Source organism: Triturus cristatus, chromosome 10 (genome assembly GCF_964204655.1).
Source record: "Triturus cristatus chromosome 10, aTriCri1.1, whole genome shotgun sequence".
Classification (NCBI taxonomy): Eukaryota; Metazoa; Chordata; class Amphibia; order Caudata; family Salamandridae; genus Triturus; species Triturus cristatus.
This window is the reverse complement of record NC_140593.1, coordinates 1,237,280,329-1,237,296,793: the sequence shown is the minus strand read 5'-3', so window position 1 is coordinate 1,237,296,793 and position 16,465 is coordinate 1,237,280,329. Positions and strand designations below refer to the sequence as shown.

Below are 16,465 nucleotides of genomic sequence, written 5' to 3'. Positions count from 1 at the left end.
AGTTTGTCAGCAGTACCCCTGCGCGTCGGAAGGTGGCGTCCTGCGGCTCCTCGTCCGTCACTGGCATCGCGAGCGCAGAGATGACGTCACGGAGACTACTTAGGCACCACCCATGCGCGCTGACGTCAGTTCTGTACACTACTTTCCGCGCCAGGAACGCAGAGCCATGCAACATACTGACCACTGGTGCATTGAAACTAGGGCCCTAAAAGGGATGACCTTAACCCTAGAAATCAGTTCTAGGAACAGGGAGGACGGGTGGGGCGGTAAGGAATCTATCACAAACTAATGTCTCTTACAGATATATCATTACCGTAGGTAAGTAACTTGTGCACCTGTAAGAGAGACGTTAGTGATAGATTCCTTCCCTTAGACTAGATACCCCAGCAATACCAACCCCGGTGGTGGGTCTGCGAACCAAGATCACACCAGAAAATCACACAGAACAGAGCGGCCAAAGAAGCAGTCTCTCCTGACTTGCCTGTCAAGGCAATAATGCTTAGTAAAGGTGTGCAACGAGGCCGACGTGGCGGCCTGACGGAGGTCTTGCAAGGGGACACGACGTCCCAATGCAGTTGTAGCTGCTGTTGCCCTGGTAGATTGGGCGCGCAACCCCACCAGAGGTTCATTTTTAGCCAGAGAATAAAAGGCTTTCATACACAAGACGACCCAGCGGGAGATAGTCCTCTTGTGTACAGCCCGGTCTTTCTTGGTGCCTACATAGCCCACAAAGAGCTGGTCATCCACCCGGAACGGTTATGTGCGATTCAGGAAAAATGAGAGCGCATGTTCTGGGTTCAGACGATGGAGCCTCTCTGGAAGGGTGCGGAGGCGGAAAGAAAGTGGGCAAGGTGATAGTTTGCCATATGTGGAAGGGAGTAACAACCTTTGGCACGAAGAATAACGAGTGCGGAACACAACCTTGTCCGGATGAACTGGCAGAAATGGAGGTTTACAGGATAGAGCCTGAAGCTCACTCACGCGCCTAGCGGAGGTGATGGCAACCAGGAAAGCAGTCTTCAAAGTTAGTAAACGTAGAGGACAGTTGTGCAAAGGCTCAAAGGGAGCGCACATCAAATATTTAAAAACCAGGTTCAAGTCTCACTGTGGCATCACAAATGGAAGAGGAGGGAAAAGGTGAGAAATGCCTTTGAGAAATATATTTACAACAGGGGACTTGAAAAGAGAGGGCTGATCAGGGAGCCTGAGAAAGGCCAAAATCGCAGAAAGATAGCCCTTAAAAGTGACCAGAGCAGAGCCCTGCCGAGCCAAAGATAGAAGAAACAAAAGGACTTCTGAAAGAGGGGCAGAAAGGGGATCCACAGCTTTTGCTCTGCACCATGCCACAAATTTGTTCCACCTGCAGGCATATACCGATTCAGTGGAGGGACAACTGGCTGCCAGAATGATATCACAGACTTCAGGAGGCAAGTCAAATGGAATCAACTGTCGCCGCTCAATCTCCACGCAAGGAGGTGGAGGCTGGACAGGTTCGGGTGGAGGACACTCCCTTGCTGCGGCAACAGAAGATCCTCCCGAAGAAGCAGTCGGATCAGGGCATCAACGCTCATATTGAGTAGCTCGGGATAGTAAACTCTTCGAGCCCAGTCCGGGGCCACAAGAATAACTTGGGCCCGGTCGCGCCTGATCTTCAGCACTCTGGGTAGAAGTGGTATAGGCAGAAAAGCATACAACAGACCGCAACTCTACTCGTGACAAAAAGCGTTGCCAAGAGAGTGCCACCTTGGAAATTCCAATGCGCAGAACTGCTGACATTGCGCGTTCTCTTCGGTGGCGAATAGATCTAACCAAGGCTCTCCCAACTGCTGAAAGAGACCTTGAGCCACCTCCGAGTGAAGACTCCATTTGTGCTCCATCATGCACCTGCGGCTGAGTTCGTCCGCCCTGGCGTTCAGAGAATTTGCCAAGTATTGAACCAACCAAGGAAATGCCTTGACGTTCCAGCCATGTCCAGAGACGCAGAGCCTCCTGACATAGGGTCCACGAACCCACTCCGCCTTGCTTGTTGCAGTATCACATGGCAGTGGTGTTGTCCGTGAACACCTGCACTACTCTCCCCTTGACAGAGGGAAGGAATGCCTTCAGGGCAAGTAGGATCGCCCGGAGCTCCAGAAGATTGATATGGAGCCGGAGACCAGAGACCTCTGATCTCCACCTCTCCCATGTGGCCGCCCCATCCCAGGAGAGACGCATGCGTCACCACTGTGTGCTCTGGTTGGGGAAGGGAGAGTGATCTGCCGCTGACCCAATGCTGGTTCGTGAGCCACCACTAACTGTTGTGCAGTGCCCTCCGAGATCTGGATGTACTCGGACAGGTCCCCTTGATGCTGCGCCCACTGGAACTTCAGGACCCATTGCAGAGCCCGCATATGCCATCTGGCATGATTGGTCAGCAGGATGAAGGAGGCCATGATGCCCAGCAGCCTCAAGGTCATCCTGACCGATATTTTGTAGTCTGCCCCCGACCGGAGTGGGATGGTCTGGGGGGAGCAGGGGAAAGTCATTGGGTAGGCGGTGTGGCAGAGCGGGCAGTACTTGTTTTCCCCCTGCCTTTATTGTTGTTTCCTCTATATCCGCCCCTTTGATAACCTTTTGTGAAGGTTGACTGAGGAGGGGATTTGTAAGACGTGGACGCGGTATCTGAGGAGTAGCCTCTACCCGTGCCACGAAAGGAAGAGCGGCGAAAGCAGCGTCTAGGAGGGTGTGACTGTAGGGCTCCCATAGATTTCGCCGTATCTGTATCCTTTTTAATCTTCTCAAGGGCCTCATCTATCTTTGGGCCGAATAAATGTTCCTGATCGAACGGGTGGTTTAATATAGAGGCTTGTACCTCCGGTTTAAAGCTGGACACTCTCAGCCAAGCGTGCCGACGGAGTAGGAGGCTGGTGTTAATGGCCCTGGAAGCTGTGTCTGCTGCGTCTAAGGCACAGCGTATAGAGGTATTGGTTATGGTTTTACCCTCTCGGATTAGTTCATTGGCCCTGTTTTTATATTTTTCTGGGAGATGGTGCATGATGGTTTCTAGCTCATCATAATGCGCCCTGTCGTATCTGGCCAATAGCGCTTGAGTGTTGGCGATACGCCACATGTTAGCTGCATGTGACGCAGTGCGTTTTCCTGATGCGTCCAGGAGCTTTGATTCCTTGTCAGGTGGTGGTGCTTCGCCCGACGCCTGGGAATTTGATCTTTCTTGCGGTAGATACCACTAGGGAATCCAGTGGCGCTGGCCATTTGATGTAGGTAGGGTCTGTAGGGGCAGCTTTGTATTTCTTTTCTATACGCGGGTTTAGGACCCTAGCTCTGACAGGGTCTTTAAAAACCTCAGGCGCATGTTTTATTACCCCTTTGAGCATAGGTAGTATAGCAGTAGAACTATGCGCTGTATCAAAGGTATCTAGGAGGAAATCTTCCTCTACTGGGTCCGTGTGTAGCTCTACCCAGTTATAAAGTGCCGCCCTTTGAAGTAGGTGGGGAAAACCTAGTGAGTCTTCTGGTGGTGATGGCCTGGATGGATATAGGTCAACTTGTGGGACATCTGGAATGTCTGGATTATTATAATCATCCCAGGGGTCTGGCGATCCTGTAGGGGTGGGGTCTGGTGGCACATCTGCTGGGTCGTAGTATGGGTCCCCCTGATCATCATGGTCTGGAGACGGGGTCGGAGAGCGATGAGGCCGGGGTGGAGAAGGTGGAGGGGGCAGAGGTGGAGAGGGTGGGGAAGGCACTCTGAAAGGGGAGGTAGCACAGTTCTTCCTCTTTGGAGTTGGAGGTGGAGGTGGAGGTGGTCTGTCCAAAAGTCTCTTTAGAAGAGAATGCCAAATGTCCAGTTTTTGGATCCTTGGTAAGAGTCTTTTGTAAAGGATCCGGTGTAAAAAGTTCTTGCGACACTGGTTGTTCGGTCGGCGCCGAAGTTTTCGGGGCCGACGGCTTCTTTGGCTTGTCTGTGCCGTGCTTTTTAGGGACCTCCAATTTTTTGTTCGGTGCCGATACAGGCCTCGGCGCGGTAGTGTCGGTGCCGAAGCCCTTATGATGTTTGGTCGGCACCGAGAGGCTAGGTTTCGACACCGAGGGCTTTGGTGTGGAGCTCGGTGTCGAGGTAGAGGCCGATCTTTTCTTCGGTGCCGAAGGGTGTTTTTCGGCACCGCTGGCAGGCTGGCTCGAGCCCGAGCTGCCGGAAGGCTTACTTGGCTTCGTCACCGGGCCCGAAGGTGGGGTGTTCGAAGCAGTGTCTTTGGTCTTGCCTAGGCCCGAAGGCGAAAGCGTGACCGAAGCCTTTTTGGGTGTCGGCGAGGGTGTGGGAGGGGGTATTTTACTCACGACCCTCTGCGCCGGGGTGATGTCCTCCACATCAGAGTCGTCGGCTTCGGAAGCACTGACGAGGTCCTCTTCGGTGTGCTGGTGTCCCGGAGGTTCGACTTCGTCCCCGAAGATCTCGAGGAGTGCGCCATTTTACTTCTGGCCCTTCGATCTCGAATAGTCTTTTTAGATCTAAAAGACTTGCAGGCGGGACAGTCTCGAGCCTCGTGTTCCGGGGAGAGGCAGAGGTTGCACACCTCATGAAGATCGGTGTGGGGGAATTTGGACCCACATCGAGGGCACTTCTTGAATGGAGTCCTTTCCATCAGCCAGGACCGGAGCCTGGAGATGCCCGAAGGCCGCCGTCGATGACTGGAATCGAAAGTGCGTCGAAGAAGAAGGTGATTGATGAGATTAGTATCTAAACAATACCGCGGAGAGCGAGGATTTGCTTCGATCGTCGAACTGAAATGTTCAGAGCACGAAGTATTACATCCGAGCCCGATGGCGGAAAAAAACAATCTTGAGGATGGAGCCGAAGCCCATGCGCAATACGAACCAAGGGAGGAGTCACCGACCTCGTGACTTCCAAAGACTTTCCAAGAGGAAAAACAAACTGCAAACATCCGGGCCCAACACCAGATGGCGATCTATGCAAAAGTGTGTAATCTGCAGCTCATATGCCTCGAACATATAGTTTAGGCTTAGCACAAGACCAGATCATGTTTAAACGGCCCACAATACTTATTAGACAAAGAGTTCTTAGGTTTAGCATAGTTTTAAAGTTCTGTGCGCTTTGTTCCTTGCCGTACGCTTTGTACGCGGTAAGAACTGCTTGGGAACGGGTCTCACACGCACTGTAGGCGCTTCGGGATGAAGCGTACACCCTACGGTGCGAACAGGCACAGTACCTTTACTTTTGGTGAGTTCGTCACGGATGATGCGCTGACATCAAGCGCGATGTACGGTGTGTTGTCCTCCTGGTGCGATGCGTACTACGGTACGTTAGACCTTGGGCGTGCAGGGCTTCAGGGAACGGTGCGTAGCTACGGTGCGTTCAATGTTCGTCACGGCGTTCGTGCCGTACCGTGAGATCGGCAATCTTGATTCGAAGCGCTGGGTACAAGTGAACAGTACGCTCCGCACAGGGGAGACGTACGCGACTACCGTACGCACCGCAGCCTTTCCAAAGCAGCCCAGCCTTTCCAAAGCAGGGGAAAGGAGTGTATGCTGGGCAGTACGGTTCGTAGGGGATAAAAGCAAGTACAGTTCGCAGTCCTTCCGTTACGGTCCGAGCAACGGCTCGTAGGGGCCTGTTAGTCGCGTTGCTCAGGCCGGACGATACCTTCCTTTGCGGTGCGAGCTACGGCTCGTAGAGGGGCCTCAGACGCGTTGTTCGGGCCAGACAGCTGGTACGCTGCGATCAGCGAGACGTACGCAGCAGTTCGAGTCAAAGATGCAGGGAACACGGTCCGTTTTCCAAGGCGATCTCACGGCAGTGAAGTCCACTGGTCGTTCAGGGGGCAAGCTCACTCATAAGCCCTTGGAGATCTCTCAGCACAAGTCAAATAAAAGTTCCTTGAGTCTTTTCTTCCTCTTCTTCAGCAGCAAGGCAACCACTGCAGGCCAATCTCCAAGTCAGGGACAGTACTCCTCCATGCAGCTTTTCCAGTTCCTTCAGGTCAGACAGAGGTTTCTTCTTGGCAGGACAGGATCTAGGTTCTTAGGAGCAGGGCTCCTACATTTATTCCACAAATCCTTTGTTCTCTCAGGCCAGGGGGGGCCCTTGCCTAGTTCAGTCCAGTTCTGGAGCACTTTGTTGATGCGATGCAGGCTTCTTCTTTCAGGGTGCAGGGCAGAGCCATCAGACGCTCCACAGGGGGCGGAGCCAGCATTGTGGTGGCAGAGCACAGCCCTATTCAGACTCCAGGTGTACTCCTCCCACCCATCTACCTGTCAATTTTCCTATTCACCACCAGGCTACCTAGGCCTGCCCTTCTGGGTTTCCCCAGCCCTGTCACTCCCACAAACCAGACAGCAGATACACATCACGCAGAGGCGGGCTGTGAGAAGTTGGCCTGGTATATGATGCTCACTAGTTAAAATGATCACCTTGTACCATGCCAAGCAACCCTTATGGTGTGGTTGTAAGTCAACCTTTTCGGACTAGCTGCCCTAGTGGTAGCATAGGCTAAGCAGTATTTGAGGCTAAACTCGTGAAGCGTGTTAAGCCAGCTGTTTTACCAAATGCAACCCCCTTTTATACCAATGAAAGGACACCACACAGATATATATTCCAAATATATATGTATTTATTTCTCAAAGTAACCCCGAGTCTCTTTATGAGCACAGGAGCACAAATCGTCAAACAAGATTACAGTAGAATACACAGAAGTTGCACTTCATATGGATAGGCCCTGGTGGCCGCTCAAACCATATACTAAAATAGTGGTATAAGTACCACAAACAGAAAAGGGAAAAGGCCTAGGGCCTCTAGAATCGCTGGGCCTACAAGGAGCTAACTTCAGTTAGTGACCAGGAGGTCCATGGGTGGCGTGTGCAGAGCAAATAGTCACACGCGTGCTCCCATAGGTTTCAATGGGTGCGTAAAAAGTACAAAGTTACTGCAAAGAGGATCTTCCGGATGGACTAGGAACTCAAGATTTGGAACACAGGCACTAGAGATGTAATACTACACTTGGGCACAGGAGTGCCAGCTTTACCTCACCCACAGGAAGCGGGTGCATAGGCCTCGAAGTGCGTCGGGTTTCTTCTATCTGTTCCGTGGAGCCTGTGGACAAAGATGCTGCAGGCGGTCGGTCCGGGAGAGATGCGGTGGATCCAAGAGTGGATCGGAGATGTTGAAGACCTGTAAGCAGAGGGGACAGTGTTCACAGTCACTAGCCAGTGACCGGCGTGGCACCAGGTGGGTACCAGGCAATGTCGGGTGCAAACAGGAAGAAAGGTGTAGCTTGTCTCTGCAGCCACGTGGTCCCTGGAGGTCGACGACATCCAGGAGTCGGTTCACGAGCTGTCCCACGCAGGCTCTCGGTGTCGGCGACTTGATCGAAGCACACAAGCCTTGGCAAAAGCAATGGTTGTAGGAGATGAAATAAGCTGATGGTTCTGACCAGCAAGGTCAGAAGGACTGCTCCTTTGGAGGGGAGCAAGGGTCAGTCTGGAGCAACCAGACCAGCGGTGTATTTCGTAAAGTTCGTCGCCAAGATGGCTACTAGCCAGCGGGCCAGCAACCGGTTAGGCGCGTCGAGTGGCAAAATGCAGAAGGGCCCCACGCAGATAGGGGAGATGCTGGAGGGCTCACCTTTGGTGCAGATGCTGCTCGAGGGTTGGGCTTCTCAGATCCCAAAGCACAACTTGGAGGGAGCCTCGGTTGTTGCACTTGTCAGCTTGTCGTGGTCGTTTCAAGATGGCTGGCTCCACGTGTCTCGGTGCCTCCACGGGTCTCCTCTTTTCAGGGACTGTGGAGCGGGCGGTGAGAGGTCTGGAGGTCCAGGTCTTGTCAGTCTCTGGGCTCGGGCTCCGGCGGGAGGCGGCGGCAAAGCAGACGTTGATTTGCTGGATGGTGCTTGCGTTAGCAAGGTGGTCACTCCCTGACCACAGGGGAGATTTCCTTCAGTCTTCTGTGCAGCAGAATGTCGAAGTTCCCGTCTTCTTCTTAGTTTCAAGTTGATTCCAGGATGTCTGAAGTCTTAGGACACAGCTCCTACCTTTAAGCGGATTCTAGGGGCCGGACTACCTGCCAGGTCCCTCCCTATGGGTGGGACCAGGAAGGGGGGTGGTTACACCCCCAATCCTTTGTCCAGCTCGCCCCAGGCCCGGGACTGGTGTGCCCCAGGACCGGTTTGAACTGGCATATGCACCGAGGCTCCTTGTGAGCCACAGGCATGTCTGGTTTCTTTCAAGCCCTACCTGACCAATACACAAAATCCTGTCTGGGGTGGTGCATGCACCTCCCCTGGCAGGAAACCCTTTGTCCACACCTCCCAAGCTGGAAGGACTCCCAGCAGCAGGAGGGCAGACTTGTGTCTGTGGTGGCAGCATCCATTTTGTGGAGCTGAGGCTATGTCTGATTTTACCCGGGTTTCAGGTACTGTACATGTCGTGTCCCTCTAGAAGGGTGGAATGCTAACCCCGTCGCCAGAATTGGCGAGGGGTTAGTATTCCAATTCGTATGACACCTTACTCGACATGTTTTGATAAAGCCAAACCAAAGTTAGCATTTAACCGCGAGGTTCATAATGCACTTAAGAGTATATGGTATGACGATATCTGGAAACAGTAGAAGGAAGTTGTTCCGACCACTGCAGACAGGCTCAGCTCATGCCAGAGCACCATCTCACATGGAACCAAGCACTCTGCCTTCAGGATTGTTAAGGCCTGCCATAGGAGTGACTTATAGGTTACCAGGTGTCCCATTTAAGGTTAGGTATAGGTATACTACACCTAAGTAAGAGGTGATTACACCAACTTACCCCAGCTGAGTGATCAGCCAGTTGTGTCAGATTGTTAGGCCAAGCCTGGGGTGGCATAATACATGCTTCAGCCCCTGGCAGGCCTTGGGTACACCAATGCCCTGGGTACCTAGTGTACACTGGTACAGGGGCTGACAGGGTGATCCACTTCCAATTGGTTATGCACCTAGGGTGCATAGTTTTAATTTAGTAGAGAGAACAGCAGGTTGAGATCCTGAATAGCAGGATCTCAGGCCAACTAAGTCGAAAAACCAGCTAGACACTAGGCAAAAATTTGGGGGTAACCATAGTCAGATATCCACCTTCCTACACGGGCTGACAGGGTTAGGCAAGCAAAGGCCAACTTTCTAAAAGTGGCATTTGCAAACGCAGAATATTAAAATAAACCTTACTAAAAGATGTACCTTATTATTCTGAGTTCAGGCATACTAAACTCGATTTTCTACCATGTTCCCTGGGTCTGTTAGGATCATAGGATGTAACAATCTTAACAGCCCATTCTGGCCTATGAGAACAGTGTAGCCTTACAATAGTGAAAAACGAAAATGGCTGTAATTCACTATTAGGACATGCCACACACATCAGGGCTTGTCCTACCTTATGCTACAATGCACCCTGCCCGTGGGCCTACCATAGGGGTGACTAACATGAAGTTAAGGGAAGGTTTAGGGACTGGCAAGTGGGTGCACTTGCCAGTCAGCATGTCAGTACCAGACTGCACGCAGGTTCTGCAATGGCAGACCTACACACATTTTACCAGGCCGCTTCTGTGGGTGGCACAACCAGTGCTGCAAGCCCACCAGTGGCATTTGTAGTTACACGCCCTGGCACTCCTGGTGCACTTTACTGGGGTCTGATAGTAAACCAAATAAGCCAATCATGGAATCGAACCAACATATACATTTTACATCGGGAGCACTTGCACTGTGGCACAGGTTGGCAGTGGCACAGTGCTCTGAGCGGCCAACACCATAAAAACACATGACACAGCGACAAAAAGTGGAAGGGAGACTCACGCCAAGGTGCCAGGTCTAACAGTCTGGTTAGGCCAATTGGGAGCACGGTGAACCGCAGGTAACACCAGTGGGCCGGCAGGACGGGGATATGAAAATAAGCGTGCTGCAAGTCCAACACTACCATCCAGTCTTGCAGGTCTAGGGCAGACAAGACCTGAGCAAGTGTGAGCATCTTGAACTTCTCCTTCCGGAGAAAGTGATTGACGTTCTGAAGGTCTAAGATAGGACGCAGGCCCTTGTCCTTATTTGGAACCAAGAAGTAGTGGGAGTAACCACCAAGACCTACTTCTGGCGTCGGAACGCCCTCAATGGCCCCCTTGGCCAAGAGCCACAACTTCCTGCTGGAGAAGTGCCAAGTGATCCCCCAACATTGATGGTACTGAGGTAGCATGGCTGGAGGTGTAGACTAGAAGGGGAGGGAATAGCCCCTTTGGGCTATCTGTGAAACCCACCTGTCCGAAGTGATGGTGCGCCAGTGGGGGATGTGATGGCACATCGTGCCGCCCACTGGCGTTTGGTGGGCCTGAAACACCGGACTCGGAAGGTTTGGTGGCAGTGGTGGCAGGGGAGGTGGTAGACTGACCAGCCCGCTGGCCCCGTGACCCACCTCGGCGGGTCCCACGTCCGCGCTGAGTGTTGCTGCGCAGGCCTGTGGCTTTGAAACGAACGTGTTTGGGCGCCCCTTCCTTGGCCACGAAATGAGTGAAAAGTTTAAGCCGAATGAGTGCAAGTAGCCCTCAAGTCCTTAAAACACTCCAACGCACTGTCTGCCTTGTCGCCAAAGTCGACAGTCCGGGTCTAACTCACATTGTGCTGCGAGATGGTCTTCAGACCCCTCCCCGTCCTCCGTAACATGCTGGGCAGGCGGAAAAGAAGGAGGAGAATGGAGAAAGTGATAGAAATTCTCCATCGGCATCTACGTCGATCAACACCGGTCTGGCACCATCTCCATGTCGGGGAGCCGGCTGATGCCGGTGGAGGTGCCGTAGACGTCGATGTCGCTCGTACGAGGCCAACTGACATCGGGTGGGATTCATGCATGGATCCATGGGGGTCTCGCAGCGCAGAGGCCGGAGCCGTCAACGACGTCGGGGCCGTAATCAGCGAATAAGAAGGGCGAGGACCCCCAGTCAGACCCGCAGGGCCCACAGGTGCGCCGGCGGGGCCCGACGGGCCAAAGAGGCGGGCCATGGCTGACAAATACCTGCAGCTGGCCCGGAGTCGCCGACGGACCCGGGAAGGGAGGGTAGGGTAGGCCGTCGGCAACTGCGTAGGGTCCGCTTCGCACGATGTTGCTTCTTTGACTTCTTGTGCTTCGCCTTACCCGAGTGCGAAGACTTCATTGAACGATGGTGGAGGTTGCTCCGTGACCGGTTCCTCGACCTCCCACGGGACCGGGACCTTGAAAGGCGCGGAGCCGACTCCCGGACCTCAAGCTACTTTTGAGACCGCTCCAGCAAAGTTTTCAGAGCCATGGCCTGGCAGTCGGGGCACGACGCGGGGTCGTGGTCGCGCCCCAGGCAGTAGACACTCTCGCCTTGCGGGTCTGTCACCGACATCGTGCAGGGACAGGCCTTGTAAGACTTGAAAGCCGGTGTGAGAAGTTGGCCTGATATATGATGTCACTAGTTCTAGTGTACACCCTGTATCAGCCCAAACAACCCTTATGGTGATTGGTTGTAAAGTCAACCTTATAGACCAGCTATCCTAGTGGTAGCATGGACAAGAGCAGTCTTAGGCTAAACTCTGTATGGCATGTGAAGCCAGCTGTTATACCATTTGCAATCCCTTGAATACCAAATGAAAGGACACCACACCAGGTATATATAAAATTAGAATGTATTTATTCTAACATATACCCTCAGCACTCTTTATGAGTTCAGAGGTCCAAGTACAAACAATTTCTTAAGTAGCATACGTTAAGTTACACAGGAAAATACAGTTAGGCCCAGGGGACACGCAAACCATATACTAAGAAAGTGGTACAAGTACCACGTCACGAACAGGGAGTAGGCCTAGGGCATCGCTGGGGCTACACTACCCTACCAATAGTTAGGAAGTGGGAGGCCCACGGGAAGCGTGTGCAGTGTGGAGACACACACGCGGGTTACATTAAAGTCAATAGGAATGTAACAGATAGAAATAGGGAGAATAAGGACACTTCCGAAGGAGCTATTAGGAAGCAACTCAAGACTTAGACACTTGGATAGTCAATATCCACTGGAGCACCGGAGTACTCGCGTTACCTCACCCACAGGAGACGGGTGCATAGGTGTGAAGCTGTGTCGGGTGTCGTCGCTGGATCCTATGGATGCCTGAAGAACAGATGCTGGCAGGCGGCCAGGAGGAAGATGTCCGGTGGATCCAAGGGTGGATCTTGAAGGAAGAACACCTGCAAGCAGAGGGGACAAAGTCTGGGTCACTAGCCAGTGACCGGGTGGAACCAGGAAGGAACCAGGCGATGTCGTGCAGAACACAGGTGATGTCTTGAAGCTTGTCTCTGCAGCCACGTGGACCAGGAGGCGTCGAGGACGACCAGAACCAGGATACGAGCTGTCCCACGAAGGATCTTGCTGATGGCGGGGTCGACGTTCCGATTGGAGTCAACAAGCCTTGGCAAAGAAAACCCACGTGGAAATCGAAATTCGCTTCAGGTGCAGACCAGGAAGGTCTGAGGTGCTTCTCTTTCACAGGGCCAGGAGCCAGTCTGGAGGAGTCAAACCAGCAGTGGAAAGTTAAGGGTTCGTTGCCACTGAGGCTACTAGCGAACGGGCCAGCAACCGGACAGACGCGTCGAGCAGGAAAATGCAGAAGGGCCCCACGCAGAACTCGTGGAGTGTGGAGGGCTGATCTTCGGTGCAGATGGTGCTCAGGTTTGGGGCTACTCAATCCCCAGAGCACAACTTCGAGGATGCGCTGGAAGCTACTCGCCAATTTTCCCAGGTAGCCGGTCCCACTTCTCTCATCGCCTCCACGGATCTCAGCTCTGCTGTGGATCAGGGTCGGAGAAGTCTGGAAGTCAAGGTGCTGGTCGGGCTCTGCAGTCGGTTCCTCGTAGAACTTGGGCAAAGCAAACGGCAGGTCGCTGGTTGGTGCCTGTTTGCACAGGGTGGCCACTCCTTGGCCACAAGGGAGATTCTTCAGTCTTCTTGTCGTCGAATGTTGAAGGTCCAGAGTTTCGTGTCTAGTTTCAGTTCAGGATAATCTAAATCCTAGGGACTCAGCTCCCACTCTTATACTAATCTGGGGGGCTGAGTTACCTGCTAGGTCCCTCCTATAGGTGGGACCGGGGAGGGGGGTAGTTACACCCCCTTCCCTTTGTCCAGTTTCGCGCCAGGGTTGGGGCTGGAGTGCCCCAGCACCGGTTTGAACCGGGCTATGCATGGGACACCTTGTGTGCACCAGGCAGTGTCTCGTTTCATTCATCCCTCCCTGCCCCAATACACTAAGGCCTGTCTGGGGTGGTGCTCGCACCTCCCAAGGCAGGAAACCTATTGTCCAAGCCTCCCTCGCTGGAAGGACTCCCAGCAGCAGGAGGTCAGACTTGTGTCCGTGGCAGCATCATCCATTTTGTGATGCTGGGGCTCTGGTTAACTTTAACCGGGTAAGTAGGATTTTAACATGTCTTCTCCCTCTAGAAGGGGGGGGAATACTATCCTCATCGCCAGAAATGGTGTGGGGTAGTATTCCAAAGTGTTAGACACCTTACACAACATGTTTTGATAAAGCCAAACCATAGTTACCATAACCGCGAGGATTATAAGGCACTTTAAGAGTATATGGTAGGCGATATCATAGAACAGCTATAAGGACATGGTTCCGAAAGCTGCATACAGGCTCAGCTCACGCTAGAGCACCATCTCACATGTTACCAAGCACTCTGCCTCCAGGATTGTTAAGGCCTGCCATAGGAGTGGCTTACAGGTTACCCATGTGTTTATATATAAGGTAGGTATAGGAATACTATACCTAAGCAAGGGGTGATTACACGACCTTGCCCCAGCTGAGTGATCAGCCAGTTGTGTCATGATGGGAGGCCAGCCAGGGGTGGCATAATACATGCTGCAGCCCCTGGTAGGCCTAGGGTACACCTATGCCCTGGGTACCTAAGGTACACTGTACAGGGACCCATAAGGTGATCCTTACCAATTGGGTTATGTACCTAAAGTACATAGTATGAATTTAGAGAGAACAGCTGGGCTGTGGGTCTGATTAGCAGGCCCACAGCCACATCCAAGTCGAAAACCAGTAAAGCAAAAGCAAAAAGTGGGGGTGACTAATAGGAAGCAGACCCTACTCTCCTACACCTGGCATTCCTATACACCAGGAGTCAAAGACTCAAAAAAACAGTACAAAAGTACCCAAAAACTCAGTCAAAAATTGACTGGGGGTACTGCTCTGTCCGGACCTGCCCTTGCTGGCGCGGAAAAAGAAAGAACTGATGTCAGCGCGAGAGGGCGGCGTCTAAGTGACTGCCGCAATGTCATCCCGGCGATCATGACGCCTACGACGGACGCGGAGCCGCGCGACGCTACCTTCCGACGTGCAGGGGTACTGCTGACGAAAACTTTCCAGATCCAGTCTGACGCCTGGGGGTAATTCTAAGGTAAGGAATCTATCACTAACGGGTCTCTTCAAGATAAGTCTCACGTCCCGTTGTAAAATGGGTATGTGTTCCTCTACCAGCTGTGCTGATGGTGGTAAAAGGTGAGGCCAGGTGGAAAGAAATGGGAGGGCATTGAGTTTGAATTGATGTCTTGCCACCCATTCAGACAATGTCTAATCAAGCTTCTATAGGGCGGGTGTGGGTTGAAACAACCATACTAATGTGGTTTTGCAGAAGTGGTGGCCAGCAGTGCGGTGACTAAGCTGCACATTGTCCTTGACTGTTTGAATTCATATAGCTGCAGGATTTGCAGACCCTGTACTTGCTCTCTGACCCCAGGCATACCTTGTGGGGATCGGCCAAAGACATTTGCTTGTGACAGTCAGTACAAGGTTTAAACCCTATACTTTTTGTGGGGTGACATATTTCCCTTATTCACAGGTAAAAAGTAACATTTTCGGGAGAAAAATACTCCGATGAAAGGAGAAGAGCTCCGGATCCATGTCTGAAGGAGTATAGAGAAGGGAACTGACGTCAACACACTTGGGAGGGGGTTATACGGGGCCCGCTTGTCACTTTTGGAGCAAAACTTTGATGGGGAGCCACATGGCACCATCAATCGGCGGACAGCAGTACTGCTTTTTAGTTTCTTGATCCAGTTCGACGTCTGTGGGAATATTCACAAAGTGAGGAATCTGAGGTTAGAGCAGGACAATTACTGTGTTTGAAGGCGGACCATTACTTGAAACATATATGGTGAGTTTGGAATAGCCACTACCTGGGCTGCGCAAGATGGCAGAGAGTGCTGAAGTGCTGCTATGTCCGAAGAGCCTCTCATGCATGAGCTGCCTTTGTCTGGCCTCCAGGTCTCGCCGCAAAGTCTGGGCCTCTGCTGCAATGTCAGGTGGCATGACAGCCAGCACGCTGTCCTCCATGTCCTCCAACACACTGCGCCGGAGGTCGGATGGTAGTGTCTGGATGAAGGTGACTGGGTCCATGGGTGTGTCCGAGGTGATACTCTGGGCAAGCTCCCGCCGCTGCTGCTCAGCCCTCTGCTGAGCCAAGACCTGCGAAATCCAAACCCAGAACAATACAAGATGAGCAGCGTAGATATACAGAAAGGTACAAAGGAAAATCTAGAATCCACACACGTTATACATCTGAAGTTTCTTACTAGGACTACAACTTCTGATAAATGCTCCTTCCACTGCAGATTAGTGCAAAATCTAGGATAGCAGAAGTGCCAGATGTAGACAGTGGTGCATCTTAGCAGTAATGCACGGGAACAATGACACCTAGGGCTGAAGGGACCCCTAACTGCATAACGCCTTGCAGCCACTGGAATTACACAAAACATTCAGAAAAACCTGAAGAACAAGTTACTTACCTTCGGTAACTATATAGCTGTAAGAAACATTAGTTAGTTAGATTCCTTACCTTAGAATCTCCCCAGCCATGAGGCTGGATCCGGAAAGATTTTTGTTAGCAGTACCCTTGCGCGTCGGTAGGCGCCATCTGCGACTCTGCGTCCGTTGTCGGCGTGGTGCTCGCCGGGATGACGTCGGAGTACTTAGACGACGCCCTCGCACGCTGACGTCAGTTCTGTACATAGCTTTCCACGCCAGGAATGCAGGGCCATGCAAGAAACCGACACTGGTGTCATGAAACTAGGGCCCTGAAAGGGATGACCTTAACCCTAGATATCAGTTCGCAGAACGGGGAAGATGGGTGGGGCGGTGAGGAATCTAACTAACTAATGTTTCTTACAGATATATTGTTACCGAAGGTAAGTAACTTGTTCATCTGAGAGAAACACGTTAGTTAGATTCCTTACCTTAGAATAGATACCCCAGCAATACCAACCCTGGTGGTTGGTCTGCGAACCAAGATCACACCATGAAGTCCTGGAGAACGGAACGGCCAAAGAAGCCGTCTCTCCCGACTTGGCTGTCCAGGCAATAATGTTTGGCAAACGTGTGCAGCGAGGCCCACGTTGCTGCCTGACAAATGTAATGCAGAGGGACTCCCCGTCC

At 52.4% G+C, this 16,465-nt stretch overlaps 1 protein-coding gene across 5 annotated transcripts in view; it reads right to left on the bottom strand.

The window, feature by feature from the left end:
• Nucleotides 1-16,465, bottom strand: part of HUWE1 (HECT, UBA and WWE domain containing E3 ubiquitin protein ligase 1) — a 1,878,220-nt gene that overhangs the window by 364,513 nt on the left and 1,497,242 nt on the right. For 3 of the 5 annotated variants that reach the window (XM_085629865.1, XM_085629862.1, XM_085629863.1), the window contains one exon: nt 15,211-15,509. In XM_085629865.1, the coding sequence (XP_085485991.1) occupies nt 15,211-15,509 (299 nt within the window). The remainder of the gene's footprint in view (nt 1-15,210; nt 15,510-16,465) is intronic. The other 2 variants (XM_085629866.1, XM_085629867.1) reach the window with 1 other exon arrangement.